General features: G+C 47.7%; 1 protein-coding gene across 4 annotated transcripts in view; it reads right to left on the bottom strand.

Annotated features, from left to right (window-relative positions):
* The window catches only part of IGSF3 (immunoglobulin superfamily member 3), a 171,671-nt gene that overhangs the window by 41,056 nt on the left and 108,049 nt on the right, over positions 1–22,566 (bottom strand). For 2 of the 4 annotated variants that reach the window (XM_048955648.1, XM_048955657.1), the window contains exon 2: positions 13,339–13,716. The exons of the other annotated variants lie outside the window; for them this stretch is intronic. In XM_048955648.1, the coding sequence (XP_048811605.1) occupies positions 13,339–13,716 (378 nt within the window). The remainder of the gene's footprint in view (positions 1–13,338; positions 13,717–22,566) is intronic. 4 annotated transcript variants of the gene reach the window in all.

The raw sequence follows: 22,566 nt of genomic DNA, 5'->3' as shown, positions 1-22,566 counted from the left end.
GCAAGGAGATTTCATTCCCCACCGCTGCTTGATTGAAATTCAATGCCTCCCTCTCACCTGCTGCTTTGCGATGCTAACCTCTCCCGAATGGCCTACAGTTCCCCTCCATGCACAGCAGAGCAGCCATGCTCTCACCCAACCCAGAGACCCTCATCACCCAAGCTGCAGTTTCACAGGAGGCAGCTCAGCACAGCCTTTTTCAGGACACATGCTTGCTATGGAAGCGATGACTTCACTCCTTGCCAACCAAGGTGCTCAAAGCTGGCTGGAAAAGGAAACCAAAGATGGTGAAACTTTGGGTTTTTTTCAGTGTTTTGATAACTTCTCTGCTTCTTTTAGGGGAAGCAGGGAAGCCCCTCCATCCCCAGACAAACAGTACAGGCTCCTGCCAGGAGATGCAGCTCCTGTCCTCCCCCTGCAGGGGAGCACATGCTGCTGTTTAGCATCCCACAGGAAAAGCAGGTCCCGCCAGCACAACAAGCCCCATAGCAGCAGGCCACGAACACTGCACAGGACAAATCCTGGAAAGCACCCCAAGCCCCTTATCCTGCTCTCAGGACAGAGCTGCTTGCTGGGACCTCAAAATGGTCTTCTGCCAGGAGGAAATAAATAAATGAAATAAAACATGCCCGCGTGCGGGCTCATGCAATTTTAATCAAACTAATGCCTGCAAAAAGGGGGGTGGGAGGGAGGGGGCAGGGAGGGATTACAGTGCCACTTGTTCAAAGCTCTCCTGTTTATTCCACATCTGCGATCCCTCCTGAGCTTCCACCAGCAGCAAGGAGCACGAGACGCACAAAGCGAACACGCTGTGCGCACCGAGCTGTCTCTTTGTTTTAGTCACTGTCTGCCACTAATGTCAGCCAGAGAGCACTCCTGGGAGCGATGCTTCGCTGCAGCTAATGACACACCAACAGAAGCACGCCGAAAGGGGAATGAGGAAGGCAGGAAACTCAGCACCCCAAAGGGCAGATGGAGGAGCAGCGATGGGAGTGTGGAGCCTCGACTTGCTTTCACAAAGCTGGGAGAAGGGGTGCCAGGAGGACACCCTGCGTCCTGCTTACAGCAGGGGGGATGAGGGACATCAACAGCAATGTGATGGGGATGGCAGCAAAGCTGTAATGCTGTCGCTTACCTGTCCTGTGGGAATATAGGAATCATTTGGGGAAGCTGGCCTCCACTCAATGCATCACTTCCCTGAGCTGCCCACCTGGGCACAGACACCAGAATCAGGACCCCACAAGGCTTGGACCTGGGCCCCAGGCACCAGCCACCGTTCCCAGATGGGGATTAAAGCCAGGGAGATGGGAATTCCAAACATGCAATGGGCAAAGCCATGTGCATTCCCCAGAGAAGCAAATAATCAGGTGCCAAGAAAGAGATTAACCCAAAGGAAACAAAGGCAAAATCTGCTAAAGAAGCTGCTGCTGCTCCCCCCAGAGGAGCACCAACATGATGAGCAGGGATGAGAGCAGCACGAGCAGCACTGACTGCTGCCAAACACAGACTTCTGATTTTACATGGCTGCACAACAAGCATCATGAACAACTTTGTTGGCCCAGTGATGCAACAGTACCTCACAGAGCAACATGAGAGGCTGCCCTGGTAGAGAGACTCTCTTTGCACACTGCCAGCAGGCTGGTGACCAGGAGACACATTTATACACTGCCTCTTCAACAGCCAGATGTGTGTCATGACAGGCTTCAAATGACACGTCCCCAATGCCAGTGCTGCTGTCGCAGAGTACGGCTGCCTGCAGCAATACCACCTTGGGCTGTGATGCTGTCATGTCTCATCAGCTTAACCAGGTTGGGTTCCTGGTAGCCTAGAGAGGCTGTCCCACTACTCCAGGCATACACCCCAACAGCAGCCCTGCATCCTGCCTGTCACCAGGAGGACCGGCATTTCTGTCGTGACAGTGTTACCTCACAGATGACAAGGGATCGGACAAGGCTCTGGCCATGCTGGACCCCACAGATGCGAGCCCAAGCCACAGTGCTGCTACCTATTCCACCACACCAATAGCCTCCCGATTCTTCCTCTCCCCTTCTCTCCATTGATATCAGACCCTTGGCAGGAGCCTCTTGAAGCTGATGAGATCTGACGAGACCCAGGTCTCTGAGGATAGGCAGACAGCAGACTGCTGCTCTGGCCACAGACGTAAGGGAGTGGAAATGATCTGAGAGCAAAGAGTGCCAGCATCTCATTTCCTACAGCTCGGCAGCCTGTTACTCATAAAGTCACTTCAAAAGGAGCTCCTCAAAGCGTGCCGTGCTGCCTCCTACTTCCCCTGTTGCAAGGGGAGAGGAAGAAAGGGTGGGAGGCAGTGCAACAGTAATTACTGCATCCCAATGACCCTGGTGGAAGGCAGTACTAAAATTGTGCTCTCCTATTCCAGGGTCAGGAGCACAAAACCATACCTATGGTACTGCTGTAGGACACATGAAAAGGGTGGCAAATAGCCCCTACAAGGCCCACAGCAGGAGACCAGCCAGAGGTGGTGGTGCATATTTCTGGTGAGCCTCCTCCCACTGCAGGAGGGAGTGAGTACGTTCCCTCCACCCCATCTAGCCATCCCTACACACAGCCCTCCCTTGCTCCAACACCCCCTGGATGCCACTCTCCTACACATCCCACTGCTCTTCTTCCCACCTGCCACTTCCACGCTCCCTCCTCCTCCTCTTGCCTTCCCATCCCTTTTTCTCCCTGCCATTTACTAGATTCCAACTCCCAGCACAGCACTCTGATAATCACCAACTTTCCCATCCCATATGGACAGAAGCTCCACCATTCACCCTGATCAAGAGCTCCAGCTCTGCCTTGGCTATGCGCACCCCAGAAATAAGAGGCAGAAGCTCTTCATACACAAGACCACCTGTACCAGCGCCACATCCTCTGGATGCACTCACACACTTGTGTGGGTTCAGCTGCCAAATGAGGCTTTTTGGATGACTGACAACCTCACCTCCTCTCCAGCCTTTTTCCCCGTGTCCAAGCGCAGCATTGCCAGGTGGGTCATCCCAGCACACAGCCATCACCTGTCATTTTGCAGGGAGGTGTACAAGTGGACAGGTGGCCTCTGTACACCTGGGAGCTCAGAAGGTGACAGTGCAGTGCTAGAGGGCTGGTGGTCATCTGCAGTACACTGACACAATACTGGATAACAAGGCTTCAGCTTTTCATGTTAACCCTCTTAATTAAACCTTTAAATCATGGTTACCTGCTGCTTTGGGACCTGCCTTCAGTTTTCACCCTGCAGCACAAATCAGCAGGTGGACTTTGCACCTTCTCACCCTCAGCAAGAAGAAATCCAGTACTACAAGTTACAATCACAACACCCATTTGGTGAGGGATGGTTCCATAAATACTTTGCTCTCAAAGAAGAGGACGGAAAATCTGAAGATTAAGGTCTGAGAAGATCTGAGCATACACCATGCCTGAAACTGAAGGATGTCCCCAGGGCAGTCATCCCTACACCATCCCCTCTTTGCAGAGCCCTGTGCTGACATTTTAAGCAGCATGAATAAAGTTCTACAAGACTCAGGGAGCAAGAGTGAGGACACTGAAAGGCGTGGTGGTGGTGCTCTTCCCATCTGAAGGCAGCACAGAAATCCAGAACTGGGGGAAGGCATTAGTGTAACCGTGCTGTGAGGTCAGCTAGCTGGCTCAGGGGCTGGGTAGGAGGGGGGAGATGCAAGCCCCTCCCCAAGGGACAAAGCAGCACTCTCACAGTTCTTGCTGCTCTGCTCCCCATTACATCCACTTGCAAACAGCTGTCTGGCAGCATTACCAATCAGTGCCGCATGGAATAACGTTACATTTTCCCCAGCTCTGCTGTGCTATCTTCTTTCCTCCCCACCTCCAGCTGCTGCTTTCCTTCCACCACCCCCAAGCTGGAAAGCAGTAGTGCATTCCTTCATTTTATCCAGGATCTACTTTTCTAATAATGTAAACAATTTACTTGTAACCCATGCAAAAAAAAAAAAAAAAAAAAAATTAAATACAGTTAAACCCACTTAAAATAAATACTTGCTGAAGGAATATCAGCTGGAGACTGCTCTCTGACTTATAATAATCCCACTGCGCCCAGGGAAATCCTCTTAAACCTATATCAGATAAAGATTGTAAAACTGTTATAGGGCTAAACTGACAGGGCAGCCACAGAGTCAAGATGGAAAAATTTGTCCCCCACCAGCTTTCTTTGCCCCCATCTCAGCTTTGGCTCTCATCCCAGCACATCAGAATTCCTCCTGCAATGGGCCTGCGCTGCAGGGCAGGAGGCACTGGGGGAAACTGCCAGAGCTTGGGACAGGACCACAGGCTGTTCAGCAATGGGCACTGCCCTTCCCCTCCACTGCATGGGGGCTTTGTCATTCACCACCAGCCCTGCTTTCCCCACAGCACTCAAGGAAAGCATCGGCATCCTGGGAAGATCGTGGAGCAGATCCTCCTGGAAGAGATGTTAAGGCACATGTGGGATGTGGAGGTGATCTGACACAGCCAGCATAGCTTCACCACTGGCAGATTGTGCCTAACCAATGTGGCGGCCTCCTATGATGGAGTGACAGTATGGGTGGATGAAGGAAGGGCAACTGATGTTGCCCACCTGGACTTGTGCAAGGCCTTTAATATGGTCCCGCACCATGTCCTTATCTCTAAATTGGAGAAACCTGGATTTGAAGGGTGGACTGTTCAGTGGGTAAAGAGTTTATCTGATGGTCACAGCTGAAGGGTTGCAGTCAGTGGCAGGAGGGTTGGACCCAGATGATCTTCAACGTCCTCTCCAACCCAAGCCACTCTATCAGCTGCAGGAGCAGCTGCCCTCACCATTCTGGGCAGCAGATCAACAAGAATGCAGAGCAATCCAACCCAGGTTGGCACCAGAGGACAAATAGAGCAATTTTCAAGGGAAAGTGAAAATAAAAGGAGAAGGAAAAAGGAGCAAGCAGAGCAAGACGTCCCCAAAGAGATGGCAGGGAAAAACCAGGCAGCACAGAGTGCAAAATTTTGCTGTTAACAGAAAAACGGCCAGCTCCATCGTGGGATTTCTCAGCACCGCAGCTGGCAGGAGCTGCGGGGATTGTCCTTCGCTTTCAGAGTTCACCGAGCAATTGCTGAGAGCAGGGACGTCTGCCATATGCTGCCAGCTGCACTCCACATTAACGCTGAGAGGCTGTCATGAGGTGGGGGGAGAAGAGCACCCCACACCCCATCAGCCTGGCAGAGCTGCCAGAAATGCCAGTGGGGTATGTCAGCAGGCACAGAGTGGTCCCTGGGGCAGAGCCACCAGACTGACTGCTACCTGTCACACGCAGGGATGCACGACAAAGAGATTGCGCCCCACGGCCACCCTCATCCAGTCAGCTGGTTCAGCTAGGGAAGGGCGAGACCCTCCAATGCCTCCATTTACAGAAAAGAGTCTGGGACAACCCAGATGCTCAGGCTAAAGATTTTTCTATCTCACCTTAAAAACCTTTGCACTCTTTACCTCTTATCGACACCGAGCACCCAGACGTGATGGCATCTATGTAAACAGCCTGTAAACCGCCCATTGCTCTTCTCAAAGCAACAGACTGAAAGACATCCTATTTATAAATAGGACATTTAGGACTACCAAATGCCTCATTTTACTGGGAACTGGCAGAGCACATGGGGGAAGTGCTGGAAGGATAAGTGATACGGGCACACAGGCTGTTGTGCATGGCTCCAGCAGCAGAGGATGGCAAGCCTTGCAGTGGCACCCAAGTGAGCACCCTGGCACCATTGGGTGATGCCAAGCAGAGCCAAGTGTGTCTCAAACCACCAAGAGACCAGGCTGGAGGTTGCAGCCCTGAGCCTCCTGGAACGAGGCTGCTGCAGGCTCTTCTCTTTTCCAAGATCATTTTGGCTGGCTGGTCTCACTTTACTATTCAGGTTCAACACCGCACAGAAACCTACTCAAGCCAAATGCTGTGATTCTTCACCGGTTGAAGGCACATTTGCATTTGGGCTTCTGCACTTCCCTTTATGACAGGTAAAAGGCATCATAAGTCTAGGAGGGAGAGGCTGCATTTTAAAGGCCTAAAGGCTAGAGCCGAGAGCAGAGCACTGTGCAATCACCCGAGTCTGTATTCATTTCCATTTTTAGAAATGCATTTTAAAATACATTTCTTTCCTACAGTGCCTATGCATAAGCATACAGACGCACAGAAAAAATGGCACATATTCCCACCTTAAGCCTGTTCCACGTGCCAACTCAATTTTAAGAAGTACCCTGACCTGAAAAGGGTCAGTGGTAAGGCAAAACATATGGAACACAGTGATGTGACCCCAATGTGTCTCATGCTAGGTTTCCCACCAAGGGGTAGGTGGGTGGGAAACAAGAAAGGATTCATTCCACAGTTGAAAGCCCAAAGGTGCCATGCAACTGGGCTGCCTACAGCTCAGAGTAATGGGGCAGGATGATGAGGAAGGGGAAAAATGCCATGACACAAAGAAGGAAGAGAGTAGACACAACGGGCTATGCATTTGTTCAGGTACAATCTAGCTAAAATTTATTCTATTTCGCCTGCACATATAGAAGCAGAGATACGCAATATGATAACAAAAAAATAAAACTCAGGCAAGCAATTCCAATGTGAAAAGAGACTGCATGTTGCAACAAAACAGGAGTAATTGGAAGCATTTAGCAGGAAAAAATAACAGCAGAGAACAAGATAAAGATGCACACAATAACAAGTGAACCTTCTCCAGCAATGCAAGGATGCTTGGAGAGATTTCTGTTACAAGCTTTTCAGAACGGCACCCACAAAAAGGTATTGTAAAAAGCACACAGAAGAACTAGCCCGTGCAATGCATTGCCAGATTGTCTACAGCTAAAGCCAAGATTAAAAATAAAAAAAGAGAGGGAGGGAGGGAGGGAGGCTGGCTCTGTCAGCAGGTCTTAGTGCCTTCCTCCTGCAGCAGGGTCACAGCTGGCAGGGCCTGGTGCCCCAGCCCAGCAGCTCCTGCTATCTGCACCACTTCCCCAGGGCAAATCCAGTGCAGAGCTGAAGCGGCACTGCTTCCAGGACACAGAGCTGGAAAAGAATCCTATTCAGGATCATTACCAGACAGAGCAGAAATATAAGCCTTTGTTCCTAACTCCCGTTATCTGAGGAGCTCAAAGCACTTTACAATTATTTAGCTTAGACTTTGTGAAAGGCTTGTACAGCTTGTACGCTATTATCCCTAATTTCACCAGCTGGAAAGCAGGGAGGGAGACAGGGGGGGATTGCACCCTGGGAGAGGCAGCAAGCTGGCGGCTTGGTGCAAGGGAGAACCTGATGGCCAAAGTCCCCCAGCCCCACACTGCTCCAGAAAATGGGTGCTGTGCTTTGCTGCTGCCACTGCCCAAGCTGCATCCATAGGAATGGCTGGAGGTAAGTATGCTTACCCGTGCTCCTTGCTCCCTTGTTATCAAGCACTCCTTCTCCATACATAGGAATAGAGAGAAAAAGCAGAGCAGTGTAGGCAAATGCTTTTTTTCCAAGACTACTACAGGGAAATGCAGTCATGTGAAGGAGGACAGTAAAAACAAAATACCCTGTGTCTGGCTGTAGAGGACCACCTAGGAGAAGGTATTTGAATTTTTATTTTATTTTTTATGCCAGCTAAAGGGGAATTTGAAAGCGAAGGACATTTTGCTCCTCTGGGGAACTAATTAGTGCAACAAGCACAGCCTGAACAAGCAAAGATGAATATAACTCACAGAGCAGGAATTTCAACAATAACCAACCCTAGAACTTACATTGGTTAATTGACTGCTTGGCCAAATAAAACATACACATGCTTCACAGAGGTAGCAAAGCCAATGAGATGGCCTCAGATTTCCCAGTCTGAGATTAGGATCTCCAGATTTCACCTTCATACAAAGTAAGCAAGAGATAAACTCCTGCAAACTCTCAAAGGAAATAGGAACACATGAAATACAAGAAATAGGCCAGAAAAAATAAAAAAACAACACTCTTCCATACCACCTGGTATGGTAGTAATATTGCTGGTGCCTAACACCACTTTCTACTGCCCCACAGCCAAGTGATGCACCATAGCACAATGCAGTGTGGAAGTGACCTTTGAGGTCTGCATTCCAACCTGCCCAAGCAATGGTCAGATAAGGTCAGATCCAGTTGCTCCCTTGATCCTTGTCAGGTGCTGAAAACTCCTAGAGAGGTGGTGGTGTGCCACCTCACCAGGCAGTCTGAACATCTTGTTTGGACTTTTGTCTCCTGGCTCATTCTTCCACTATGCACAGCTGTTAAGGGTCTGGTCTCTGTCTTCCCCAGGATACAACCTGCTGGCATGTAGGACACTTTGTCGTCTTTCTCTTTGACACCTCCCTTCAGGGAAGCCACCTTCAGCCCAGTTAACAACCGAAATCATGTACAGCCAGTGAAGTTCATGAGATACATGTGAGCAGAAGTGACTACTCTCATGGTGAGAGACTCCAGGCCCCCAGGGCAGCTGCTGCTCTCTCCAGCACAGCAAAGCTGGGTGAAGGCATACTCCCTCAGCTCTGTGCACAGACAGATCACGTATGGCAACAGTTGACAAAGAGGAGAAGCTGCTGGGAACAAGCAGCAGCAGCTGTTACAGGCAATAAAAGTTCACTTCATTCTTTTTGCCTCTTATGTCCCATTCAGCTCTCCACAGTCAGTTCTCAAGATTTTTGGTTGCAAGTTTAACCAAAGAGAACAACCCTCTTCCCTCAAAAGCCTGTCTGAGTTGCACTTGGCTCCTTCCCTTCCAACACTATTTGGCCCACACAAATCTTTACCTAAAGCACCACCAAAACTTGTGATGCTGAATGCCAGGACAAGAGGCAACAGGTCCAAACTTGGACACAGGAGGCACCAACTGAACATCAGGAAGTGCTGCACTGAGCAAGGACAGAGCTCTGGCACAGGCTGCCGACACAGGTTGCAGGGTCTCCTTCCTTGCAATCTTCCAAGGCTGACTGGATGCTGTCCTGGACAGCGTGCTCTGGGTGACCCCTGCTTGACCAGGGGTTGGAGCAGGTGGCCTCCAGAGGTGCCTTTACATCCCAACCATGATGGAGCTCTGTGAAAGCCTCTCAGGTGCTCAGCTCATGCTAATGCCCTTCTCTCATCCAATCCTGGGAGGACAGGAAGGACGGTATCCATCCCTGCAGGCACCAGCCTGCTCTTGCTCGCTGCTGAGGCCAAGTGCTGCTTGGCTCTCAAGTCTGCACCAATCGCTCCTCCTCGTTCTAAAGTACCTTGGAGTTTGCTATGCATCTCCCTGTCCTAAATGCTTTCATTTTTCTTTTTTGCTTTAACTTGTTAAGGATTGATGCCGCACAGTTGCTTCCCCAAAAATACAGAGTTCAAGAGCTGCCACCTCCTCAAGTGCTTTGAAAGGCTTTCTCCCGCTCTGTCGCTACCTGTTAAAGAAAAACCTCAAAGCTTGATTTCCTCCCTCAAATCAGTTACTTTCTGAAGAAGAGCTCAATGTTTTTTGGAGCACAGATAAAAAACCTACTGAGATAAAAGCCTGAAACTTCTGAAGAGGTTAGACCTGGGCCTCTTAGCTGTAATCTAAGTAAGCATACAGGCACACAAACAACCCACTGCAGATACAGAGTGGAGTACAAATCTGCAGTGACTCACGCACTCTGAAGTAACTGCCATGTGCTCACTTCCACCCCTCAGCAACACACAAGTTTATTTATCCATCAACACAAGATGAGAATCACAGGCCAGAATCTCAGACTGCACGGCACTGCTGCTGCTTCACCCAGCTGCACAGAAACACCTCACCAGCCACTATGGGAAGAACTCGACACTAAATGCCATGTTAAGGCTCTCTCTTCACTCAACCTAGAGAAAGATACCTTAACCTAAACAAAGACAGGTTGCTCTCCAGGTTTGTCTCTGTCCTCCGACTGCAGACACTGCCTCAGCACCTAGCTTAGACAACATATATGGCATTAGATGAGTGGGACAACACTTCTGTAAAAAACAAAACAAAACAAAAAACCACCAAACAAAAAAAACAACAACCTTCCCCACAGCCAACAAATAGCTTCAGCAATTTCATATTGGCCTTGGAGAACCGAACTCTATCAGCTCTACTCAGAAGACAAACAATGGAGCTGCAGACTTTGTACATGGGAGATTAATCCTTTCTCATAAATCAATCACAAGGCCATGATTCCATAACATCCTGCAGACTTGCACCTGTTTTTTTTTTTTGTTGTTCGTTTGTTTTTTGTTTTTTTTTTTTTTTTTTTGCTGTCCCACTCAGCATCTGGAATTCATTTAAGATGTGTTGGGAGGAAGAACGCAGGACATCTCCCAAACTGGGCATAACTTCTTCCCAATGATGCTGTTCAGGAGTAGAAGAGAGGCAACAAGATACAGAGAGAGACTTGTTTTTGAAGCAATTGAAGTGAACTTAAGGCTGATTAAAAACATTAAGCCTTTGTATACATTCCTCTATAGCAGAAGGCCCTTGAACCACATTACTGGCCTAATTCCTAGCACAGGTGAGATCAGTGCTTGTGATAAGTGCCTAAATTCAGATCAGTGGAGATTACAGTCCCAAAAAGTGCCTGGGGAGCACTGTTTACTCCAGGCCATCACATAATCAATTAAGGCTGAAAAAGGCCACCAAGATCCTCTAGTCCAACCATCAACCCATCACAGCCATGCCTGCTACATGTCCCTCGGCGCCACACCTATCCTCTTCTGATGTTACATCAGAAAAGCAGTGCTAGATTCTAGCCAAGATCCCCAGTGAAGGAACCTCCTGATGAGACACCAAAAATGGGAGAGGGACAACCAGACATGCTTGCTGACCATAAGGTGCACTGAGCTGTATTTTGAAGCCCAACTAGCTACCAACTCTCTTTTTTAGCAACCTCAGAAGCCCCTGATACTGCTCAGAAGGCAAGAGCAAAGACACATCCTAGCCACTACTGCAAGCCAAGATGTGCCGGTATTGAAAGCAGGCCATGTGTGATCCTGTACTGCTGTCTCATCCAGCCCCAGAAAGCTACCCCGTCACAGGACTGTGTGCCTTGGTGAAAAGGGGGAAGACTCTTCCCTCAGCTCTTCCTTCAAGCCACAGAGCAAAGCAACTCAAAGATCCCAGTGCAGCGAGCCTAAAACTATCCATTTCACACATAAACAGAGAGAACAGAGATGCTAACAAACCTATCTCCCTCCAGGCTTTTTTGCTGCCAAAAAAGAGACACTCAATCTAATGAATCAATTAAAAATTCATAACTGGATGAAAGAAAATAAAGTTTGGTTCTGTTTCTGAGAAAATGAGAACAATAACTCTCCTACATAGCATTCACGTAGCTCCTCTTGACTAAGGTCTGTAGCAATAAAGCCATTTTGAAAGCCCACCACATGTAGCTGCTCATCCTTGTGTGCAGGTCCTCTCACAGAGACTCACTGCCAGAAAACAGGGCTTCACATGGACACCTCACAATGGCTCCCAGCATTGCTTTCAAGTATGCTGCACCAGCAAACAAACTATTTATAAGAGACAGGATGGCACACATGGTCCAGGAGCACAGTGGAGACACAGCTGTACCTACACAGCTGCAAAAGCTGCCAGTGGGAGAAAGGCTGAGGGTAGCAGCACAGGCTGGAGGTGCTTCTACTGCCCTTCCTTCTGTGGGGGCTTGTCCTTCACGAGGCATTGTACAATCAAAGAACATTAGGATGTTATAATCACAAAATAAACAAGAAAGTTTGACAAAGCAGACTACGATAACAAAAGAGAATAAATAGAAGGCTTATCCCTATCCTGGGCTCGCTCACAAAACACCAGCAGAGTGGATCTCCAGAAAAGATCCTTCCCCACTGGTAGCCAGCTCTTAAATAGGTCTAGGAGAGGTGGAGCCAGGCTGCACAGGAGAATTGCCTTCACCTGTGCTCCTGTGGCTGACTCATGGCTCACCTCAGGTGATCAATCAGAGGTTCAGGCCGTGACTCTGCAGTTCCCATACAGGCATCACACGAGGGCATAAAAGAATTCAGTTTCTGTCAGAGTTTTGTTAAACCCCAGCAAACACCTATGTAGATACACGCTCAAAATGCAAGTGACCCGAAGTCACTTCTGGATTTTTGGAAATGAATTAAGCTAAAGCAAATTAGGGCCACAAACACATTCTGAGTGTGAGTATCCACAAAGGGGCATAAGGCGATTTAACTAATCCACTAGAAGTTACTTTAGATCAATTTCCTTGACTATCTGTGACACATGTAAGCTCTGAAGCTGATGTCCTCAAAGCACTAACCATGGATGCCTTCAGTGCCGAGACCCAAGTTCCATGTGCCCTGTGACCAGCTGTAAGGGCGGGACAGAGCACAATCATCTCACCCGGAAAGCCCAGGGCTGGCCACCAAGGAAGCTGCTGAGCAACAATTAAAACTTGGAAGGCACCAGTTCCTGAGCCCTAGGGACACAAAGACAGCATCAGACACATCGGCTATGCTCACTCACAACCCCTCCCCACTGCACTCTATGTCCATGGCTAACACCAGTCCTCTCCCTTGCTCTCTGCTTTCCAAGGACTGTGGCTCAGATGCTGACTCCTTGTGGTACAGTTTCCTGAGAGATTAGCCCAGTACAAATCCCATGGCCACTACCTCTCTCTGTCCCCAAGCACTCAAGCACTTTTTGTTTTATGATAGGTTTCACTACCCCAAGTGCTGCGCTGTGCCAGCCTTCATTCAGATTGGTTTGAATGAGGAACCACAAATCCAGTTACCTGCAGCAAGCCACCTAATTACAATAAAGGAGTGTTTAGGTGTGGAGCTCCTCACTCAAGATGGCATACACTGATAGTAAATGGGAAGGTGGCCACCAAAATAACCATCTGAACTGCAGCCCTTGTGGCTTCTTTACCTTGGGACAGCAGGTGAGAGAGTGGAATGATACTAGGTTAAAGGACTTACAGTTGGATCATTTTCTTTACTTCTCCACCCTGTTGATTCTCTATCATCATCAGTACTCTGTGGATTCAAGTGCCATCCCCTGACCAGAGTAGACCCCAACAGGTAGTGCTCAGAGCCTGAAAACTCCTTATCTTGTAAGTGCTGGGATGTGGCTGTTGGGCTATGGCACAGACTATGTGCCACAGACTGCTGATGAACACATCCTCCCATCTGCAGTGGGAAACCTGTCTGCATCTGTACAAGCTTGAGACCCATACGCACCCTTGTGCCGCTGTGTACAGAACAGCACATCCTCCCTGGTAGCTTTACCATCACCTTGACGCTACCAGTAAGAAAATGGAAAATCAGCCAGGCCCCACAGAGCAAGCCGTCCTTCGAGACCCACCTGTCAGGTTTGTCTTGGCACTGTAGCTCCCAAAGTACCTCTCGTCGGTGTTGGGCGTGTGGCACTCGTACTCCCCAGCATCTCTGTCCTGCAGCTCCGTGATGTGCAGCAGCACCGCGTCCCCCTGCACCCGCTCCACGTAGATCTCCTGGGCGCGCACCCGCTGGGTGTAGATGGCGTAGGGGAAGGAGGGGTCGGCGGTGCTGACGATCTGCACCTCCCGCTCCGAGGCTGAGGGCAGGTAGATGGACCACTGGAAGGTCTGCTCTGCTGGGCCCTGGTAGCCGCTCACTTTGCACCAAAGCGTCACGTGTGAGCCCTCTGTGCGATAGAGAGGCCCCTCCTGCACCGCCACGTGCCGCTGAGCGAAGGCCATGCCTGTGGGAAGAAAGCAGAGCAGAGAAGCATTACTACCCAGCAGGCTGCCCATGTGTCCCCCTCCCCCCTCCAATGCATCACGGCCACAGTCGGTGGAAGCTCCGCCAGCAGACTTCCACACCCCACACAGGGCCACTGTGGCTGGCAAGGCACACGCTTGGCACCACTGAGGTGACACCGCCCAACTGGTGGGACACAGCAGAGATGCGTGTAAAGGCTCAGCTAATAGGGAGCTCAGCAAGAAGACGGCAGCTCCATCACATGCCTGCAGCATGGGGCTTTGCAGGGGGGCTCTGCTCAGCAAGGCTGCGTGTTCTCAGCACCATTCTGCTCCTCCACCACACAGCCACCGTTTTGTTTCATGTGCTCTGACCCTTCTTGGGTTTCAGGCCACAAGCCCCCTCCTCCCACAGTAAGCCTTGCAGTTGCTCCAGCTGGTGCAAAATCCCATTGTTTTTCCCTCATATCCAGCTCGCCTTCATTTGCCAGCCTCTCAGTCACACTCATGAAGGCATACCAGGATACACCACATTCCTAGCACTTCCAAGTCTATTCAAAAGGAGTATATTTGGTACATAACAAAAACAATTAAAGTTAATGGAGGAAGCGGGCACATTACACTCTAAGACTCACCACCCCTAGCTGCTGGAAATCAAGACCCGGTATTGCACACTGTACACATGCAAAGTCATAGAGCTCTGAACAAAGACAGGGCAGCAATTTGCTGTATTTTTACACAGATTATGGATGGCTGGCCCTTGGGCTCATGGCACATTACCAGCAGAGCCCTCCAGGGGCCAGATAAATTACAGCAATCTATCTTGTTTGTTGCTACATCAAAGGCTGGAGGTCTGGAGACCACGGTGGGTGTTCATCGGTTATTGAGTTACCAGCAGCATGTGCACATGGTGAGGCCAATCACCCTGGCTTTTGTGACTGCTTGCTTGCCATCATAAAACAGCAATAAGCTGATTTAAAGCAGGTCCTGCATAATCACATTTGCAAATTTCATCCTCCCCTTGTTTTTGTGCACACATGGTGATATTTTTGTTTTCTCTCTAATTTTTGACAACAATGTTCAAGACCAGAGAAGAATTTCATCCTTCAAAAACTTGCAACTTGCAAGCAAAAGGGTCAGAGGATTACTGGCTCCATCTCACCCTTTGGCCATCAGTGTCCAGACAACTTTTTCTTGACAGACACCTTGGATGGGAGCCAGGGGAGACGGTTCTTACAAGCTTAAAGCAAATGGTGAAAAACGGGTTCAGTATGTCCATCAAGCCATGCAGCTGAACAGATGGAGTGCAATTCAAACTATTAACTTGGGCTCAGCTAACTGCTGCTCAAAATTACGTTTCTTTTGACTCTTTATGAAATAATGTGATTTCAAGAGATGGATGGATGGGGAAATCTAGCAGATTTGAAAAAAATAGTGGGAGGAATTGCAGAGGCAAGCACTCTCCCCAGTTTGCTCTCCATCCAATCTCTTCATCCCAAAGACAGATGCCACCAGAGACAACTAACATCTATGGTGCAACCAGACCCTCCTCTCTCCCTGCAAAGGCCAAAAGACAAAGCAAACACTACTGCCTTTGAAGTGAAGAACTGTTTTTAAAGCAGGAAGGGCAAGATCTTTATTGCATACAAAGGTAGCTTGGAATACACATTTGGGAGGCACATCTTAACCTTACTGTAGCATTCAGACACCCTGCTTGCAAGAACAATTAAAATTGCGCCACCACACAAACATGCAGTGGCAGGAATTAACAGTTGCAAAACCAACACTCATTTGGTTATTTCTGAGTTTCTAAGTAGACGACTGCTGTACAGTTGGCTTTATCTAGGAAAACTTTGACGAGTTCTCCAACCAACCCACTGCAAAACGATGTTCCAACAGGGACCGACCTTGCTCACTGGCAAAATAACAACCTCAAGCATACACAGTGTGGACCTCCATGTCCCAGTGTGTGCAGATAGGATCCCCTGTGCTGCACGGCAAGCACTAAGGTGGGCTTCTTCCTTCCCTTGCCAGTGGCTTTCGGGAACAAGCAGAAAACACTTCTCAAATGAATAATATAACTGAGAAAGGGAAGGAGAAAAAACAATCAGCTTGAGACAGGCATTCACCACTATAAGGGCTCTCCCCAAATGGTTAACTTCTTATGTGGTGAAGTACGCTTGGCAGTTTTCAAGCTCTGGGAATTGCTGCATTCAGGCACGCACAGTATCAAATAGCATTTCTTAGTGAGCAAGCGTTTTGATTAGCAAAAATAATATGCCGAAGATCCCATTTTAAACTCTTATCTTGTCCTCTTGAAGCGAGAGAAGAGCTCACTGAAGGAAGAGTTCTGTGCTCCACACCTCTCCTTGGAAGCCCAGGAGACGATTAAGGTTGGCATTTGACTGGTACTTCACTGGCACAGCTGGCTTTTAATTGCAAATCCAATATAATTTACTGACAATGCAAGGGCTGATATGGAGGAGGTAGAGAGCCAAGAGCAACTTTAAAATTAATAAGAAGTGATATGTTCATGCATCTGCTTCCCCACCCTTCCTCCCTCCAAAAGAAGTCAGCAAATACTGCATGCTTTAGAGGAAGCACTCCCTGATCCTTATCCCTTCCAGATAAGGGCTGAGTCATGGGCCTTTTGAGCTAAGAGCAAGCAAAGCAACAGCTGGGCAAGCCCCTCACACTTCTGCTGGCATTTCTCTCTCCCAGACCCCACTTTGGAGGAAGGAAGGTGCACAGGGAGAGGAGGTCTCATGCGACACAACAATAAAGCTCTGGGTCACACTGCAAGGGGACGGGCAGATGCTCATTCCTAGCACTTCCCATACACTCAGCAGGCTCCACAGGCTGCAGTTTCATGCTGAGCAGCTGGGAAAGGCAGATGAAGAGGGATAGCTTCAGCAGCACAGCAGGGGAGAAGTGCAGTGTCTCTCAGCCAAGACTTCAGTGCCTCTCTGTTCAATCAACAAGCCAGAAAGGAGCGTTGAGTATCCCTGTTAGCTAGACATTTCACCCAGAAGAGCTGTAATTCAGTCTTTTCAGAATCAACACCCTCCCAGTAGTGTCAACTGGCTACAGCCAGAGCTAGCCTTTCCACACAGAGACATGCAGAGCTCAGGTGTTCAAGCACAAGTGGTCCCATAAGGGGCATGATCTGAAACACTTTGATGATGCCACCTTACAGAAATGGCCAAACACTTATTCTCTGGGAAGGAGGTGGACCTTCAGTTTTATTTTAGACAAACAGGCATACAAACTGGGAACACTGACACAAGGCTTATCACAAGGAGTAAGTTGCTATGATGTAAGAAAGAAACTACCACAGCATCAACACACCCATAAAAATTAGGGAAGAATCACAGATTCAAGAAGGTTGGAAAAGACCACTGAAGTCATCTAGTCCAGTCACCAATCTACCATCACCATGTCCACTAAGCCATACCGCTCAGTGCCACATCTACAATGAGTTATCAAAAGCTTCCTGCACAAACACTCCTCCCACTGCTGAAAGCGTGGGTCACATCTGCACCTCACCCAAAGGCGCCACAGAAAGCTGCATCAAGGTATATTAGAAAGCAATAGTCATTGCCAGCATTGCTTTAATCTGAAAGAGAAACTCAGGAGTATTATCCTGGGCCTCTAGTCACTAGAAAGCAATTAAAAAAATCTTCATATTTTCTATATCTTCCAGAAATGTAGGGCTGACAGCTCTGAACACCAAATGGAATTACGCAGCTTGAGGAGCTTTTTTCTACTCCTGCAGCTTTACAGCAGTCCTCCTTCTCTTGGAGGCTCTAAAGCAGTATTTGTCAATAACTGAACTGCATGCTAATAATCCTAAATTCTCCTTAAAAAATTACTTTGTGCTATTGACTACAGTTAGCAGACAGTAAACATTTCCAAAGAGATCCCTCTTCCTCCTCTCACTGTTGCCTGTACAAATACACTGAGCACATTTGTGGTTTCTTTTGTTGTTCCTATTGTTTGTTCAATTTATGGGTTTTATAGGAAGAGTTTCAGAAGAGAGCAAGAAGGAAAATAAACTGTAGAGAACGGTCTCTATGTAAGAAATTATGGGGCAGGCAAGGCCTTGGAAAATGATAACCTCTGAGGAGATCTGATAGAGGTCTGTACAACTGCATGTGTCATGGAGAGGATGGTCAAGAAGTGACCATTTATCATCTCTTCCTGTTTGAAAACCTAGCGTTGTCAACCAAGATCAATCAGGTCCAGTTTCACAACAAAGGAGGGAATTCTTGCAACTACACACAGCTGAACTGGGGGCTTCCTTGTCTAGGAATATTGTGAATAGGAAAAGATGCCCAGGTTCATACTGGGATGGGAATTACTTGAAAAAGGACTACTAGATAGGTAGTAGATCCCATCAGATTCAGGAGGCTCCCAAGATGAGCTACAACTCCATATTAGAGCTGTTTTCACATCCCCTTATCATCTGTGTAATTGCAGGTGATACCCTTCAGTCATACAGCCACATCTGATCTGCAGGCTGAGCTTAAAAAAAAAAAAGGAAAAAGAAAAAGGCACGATTACAGTTTTTTCCCTAACAGCACAGCCACCTCAGTTCTGAACTGAACTGTCTCCCCAGACATCCTCCATACTAAAGCAGAAAGCATCACCTGCGCAGGGCAAGGAAGGGGAGTGCGTGTAAATCCCACAGGGCTATGATAAGGGAACGTCTGTGTGAGAGCACAGGAGCTGGCAGGATGTTTCCAGCAAAGAAGACAATTCATGCACAAGTGCTAAAGAGCAGTTCTGCTAAAAACATCTACTTCCTAGCCTGAGTGAGGCTCCAGGCAAGCAGCACCCATGAGCAGGTGCCAACCACACCATGCGTAGCGTTGACCACATGGGAGATGCCACGCCATCATGGGCAGAGCACTATGGGGAGCAGTAGGGCAGGTGAAAGCATCCTTGAGCTGCAGCAGCCTGTGTGTTGGCCATCCTCATACCACACTATTGGCTGCAGCCAAGCAAACCGGGCATCCCTGCAACCCATTCCTCATCCCTGTCACTATTCCCCCACCCTAGAACAGGAGCACTGTGCTCTGCAACAACCTGGCTTAGTTCTGCTGCAGAGCCAATGGAATAATCAGACATTCACAAAACCCTGTTTCCTTTCACAAAGGCTCTTCCAAGCTCACAGTTGTCTGGCCATTGAAAGCATTCCCCACGTGGCCATCTTAATTTTCACTGACTGAGGACTAACGTAATCTCTACAGGTGACCCCACTACAACAGGCAATACCAAAACAGGGCCAATCTTCTAGCAATGCACACCTGCTATTCTGTGAAGTCTCCTGTTAATGCGCACAAATAAAAATTAAGTTCGAGCTTAATTTTTGCATAAATGAGTCACAGCAGGTAGAATCTCTGTATGCTGCAACCTGCTGCCAGATGGAAAAAACAATGCTATCAGAAGAAAACATGCAGCATACCCCTTTGTTCCCTCCCCCCAACACCATTATTACTATGAAGCCTCATTCTGGGAAAACAGTATTTTGCTCGATGTATTTCTTCTCATGCCAGGACGGTTCACTGTACCAATGGACTGGATGGAACCACTTACAGAACAACCCCATCCTTACCCTATTGTTTTGATGTTTAAATCATGGTATCAAGGGGGCCTGATCCCATCTCACCCTCCTTTGCTCTTACCACCATCCCACCACTCGGACTTTCCCTCCTGAATCGACCCCAGAAGCTAATCATTCCTCGTTCAAATTCCTCCCACTGCTGAGCCAACTAAGGATGGCTAAGTGGCGAGGTCAGCCAGGAACAATTTATACAATAATTGGTATGGAAATATCACAATCAGTAGGGAAATATCAAAGCGCAGGGAAACGAGACAGGAGCAGCCAACGAAGCCCTTTGTTCTTCCAACACAACTGCTTTCACTCATCTCTGCATGCTGCTCCCTTTCACATCCACTCAGTTCCACAGCAGATGTTTACTGTCTTTCAAGAAAAATGTTTTCAATAAATATGAAAGAGGTGACATTTCTTTTAATCACCACAGATTGTTCTGGCCTGTGACTAGCTTTCCAAGTTCTGACTGCAAAAGAGGTCTTGTACCTCTGTTATAATTATGCAGCCAGTCAAACATCCAAGCCCCTCACCAAGATCAGAGCCATTTTTCATCCTTTGGTTCCTCTCAGATCTGGTCCTTATATTGACAGATGACTCCCTTTCCACAGTACAGAATTGGTATTCTGCAGCTGCAGTGTTAAATGTGATCTGCCCTTGGGATTTTTTAAGCAAACCTCATATTATATGAATCTCACACTCCTCTAACTGCTCCTTCTCTGAGCCTACAATTAGAGATGTTAAGATGCACCAGTTTTAAACACTGTCTTAGAATGGCATATTCTTGAGCCACATATCATCTCTATTGCTACAACTTGCACATTTCTGTAAGTGCTGGAAGAAAGAAGGAAATCACTCACAGTATTGGATGTGGAGAAGACAAGAAGCAACAGATGTAGGTGTGAACAAGAGAGATTCAGTTTGGACATGGAGGCTAGGTATATTTCTGACTTCCCAGCAACCAGAAAAGTGCAGCACCAGAGACGACTGCTTTGTGAGATTATGAAGTCTCTCACACTTTAGCTTCCTCTAGAAGACATTCAGCTTCTTCAGGAATACCCTAGGTGGAGATCAGCCTGCCACAGGAGATGTACAGGACAAAAACTCCTGCTCTTATACTTTCACTGTTCTTAATCAGCCCATCAGAAAATTCATCTAAACCAACTTGACTGCACTAATTCTGAAACTGTTCTTTAAACAAATACAGCTTCACTTCAAATGTCAAGGAACCAAACATACAGAAGCCAGCCAATGTGGTCACACTTGGTCAGAAAAAAAAAGGTGAAAGCCCATCTTGTGCAAAAACAAAGGAGGATGGCAGTGTACCCACTCTGCACATAGATTCCTGAGCTCAATGGGCCTGTGATGATCAGCCTCCTAACTTGACATGGCCTTTGAGGAAGTTGTACCTGATAAAAAAGATGGATAACATTACATGATGAGGTATGAGGGAAAGATTGACCTGACCGTCAGAACTGTCCTGTTGGTTAGGATTCAAAACAGTCAACACAATTGCTGAGGTCTCCACTATCTCTGCAGCACACTCACTTCTTTATAGTTAAACTGTTTTCCTGCGAAGTTGCTGAAAAGACTTCTTTGTATTCTGAAATCCTTGTATTCCCCAAAGAACACATCAGTTTTGACTAATCCTAAAAGATGGCCGAGCACTCAAGTAGCACTACTGGCATGTTTTGCAGCATGGGTTCCACCCTAAGCACTGGGCCTACTTAAATCAAGCATTTCTTTTCTTCCAAGGTCAGAACAGGACTTTACCAGCTCTTGGATCAGCATGTTCTCCATACACTGTTCCATCATTACCTTTATCATGATGGGAAAAATACGCAAGCAGAAGCTCTCTAGCAGATTATATTTATATTGGGAATATGAAGGCAGGAAGTGTTGATTTGCCCACGCATTACTTAAGACACAAGGAGCTGTGCAAATTTTATCCCTACAAGTGTTTTTCTCCTCCAGCACACTGAATACGTGCCCTGGTGACTTTTATTGCTGCTACTTGTTCAAGGTCTGGTTAAGCACTACTGTACTGACAGCAGCACTTGCAGAGGCCTGGCCAGGACATCCAAGGTATCACCTACTTTCATATTTTGCAAAGAAAGGCAGTTCCAGCTCCTTTACTGCCTTCCCAGCCTGAGCTTTGAAGCCATAACCACAGATGCTCACATTAAGATTAAGAGTAGACCCACATAAAAAAGAAAAGTCTCCCAAGATTGATAGGTGTTTTTTCTTCTGTTCTTTCAGGCTCTCAAAACATGTGTAAGAGCACACCATTTATTCCAGCACCTCTTGTAGCACTCTCAGACTTCTAATAGATTCAATATTGTCATGTCAGTACCAAAGATGCACAGCATCAACACACGCCTCAGGCCGCTGGGCTCTTAGATGGTCTGTGCTCCCAACCTATCCAGAGGGGGGGCAAAAAATGATATGTTAGAGCAACAAAGCTAACAACAAAGCCAGGCAGGAAATTTCTGACATAGTTCATTATGCCCTGCAGCCTCTGAATTTCTTTTTATTATCCTTCTTTAGTCTTCAGGTCCTGCATGTTCAACAGCCAGGGTCAGTTCTGGGATTGCCAAACACAATTCCCTGAGCAATCACTCAGACAATAAGAAACTTCGTTTAGTTTCACAGTCAATAACATTTTAGTGTCGCTTCTTTTTGCATTTTCCTGCATGCTCTGCAGTCCCCCCCAACAATAGAATACCCTTATTATTGCTGTAATTCACTTCATAACATCCCACGTGCTTTAAACATTCTCCTAGGAGAGAAAAGAGTCGAGTCCCAAGTCTCACCTTCACAACATCCTTGCCAGAAGGAAATGCTTTTTACTACCTAGCCTTTCTTTAAAGGAATCCCCTCTCTTTCATGAGGAAATCTTCCAAAATGCTTCTCATCCACAAAGAGCTTGGTTCCTTACCTTTTTAACTTCCTCTTTCCCCAAAGGAAAGAAAACTTCTTGCTGTCTTCATGTGAAGCAAGCACATGCCCTGTCCCCCACCCCAAATCCTCCTTTTACCTTCCAAGAGAAACTTCACTGTTTTGGTCCATCTTTACACACTCATGGAATTTGCTTACTTGGCTCCTATCCCTTTCTAGTTCTGCCCTTGGGTTTTCACTAATTTCGCTAAGGATGACATTTAGGAGTCCAGCACTCTAGGACCTTTATTTGCATGTTTCTTCTGGGACGGGCAAGAGCATCTTCTTTTCACACTGCGAT

The sequence above is a fragment of the Lagopus muta genome, chromosome 1 (assembly GCF_023343835.1).
Source record: "Lagopus muta isolate bLagMut1 chromosome 1, bLagMut1 primary, whole genome shotgun sequence".
Lineage (NCBI taxonomy): Eukaryota > Metazoa > Chordata > Aves > Galliformes > Phasianidae > Lagopus > Lagopus muta.
The sequence above is the reverse complement of the archived record's forward strand: the minus strand, read 5'-3'. Positions and strand labels throughout refer to the sequence as shown.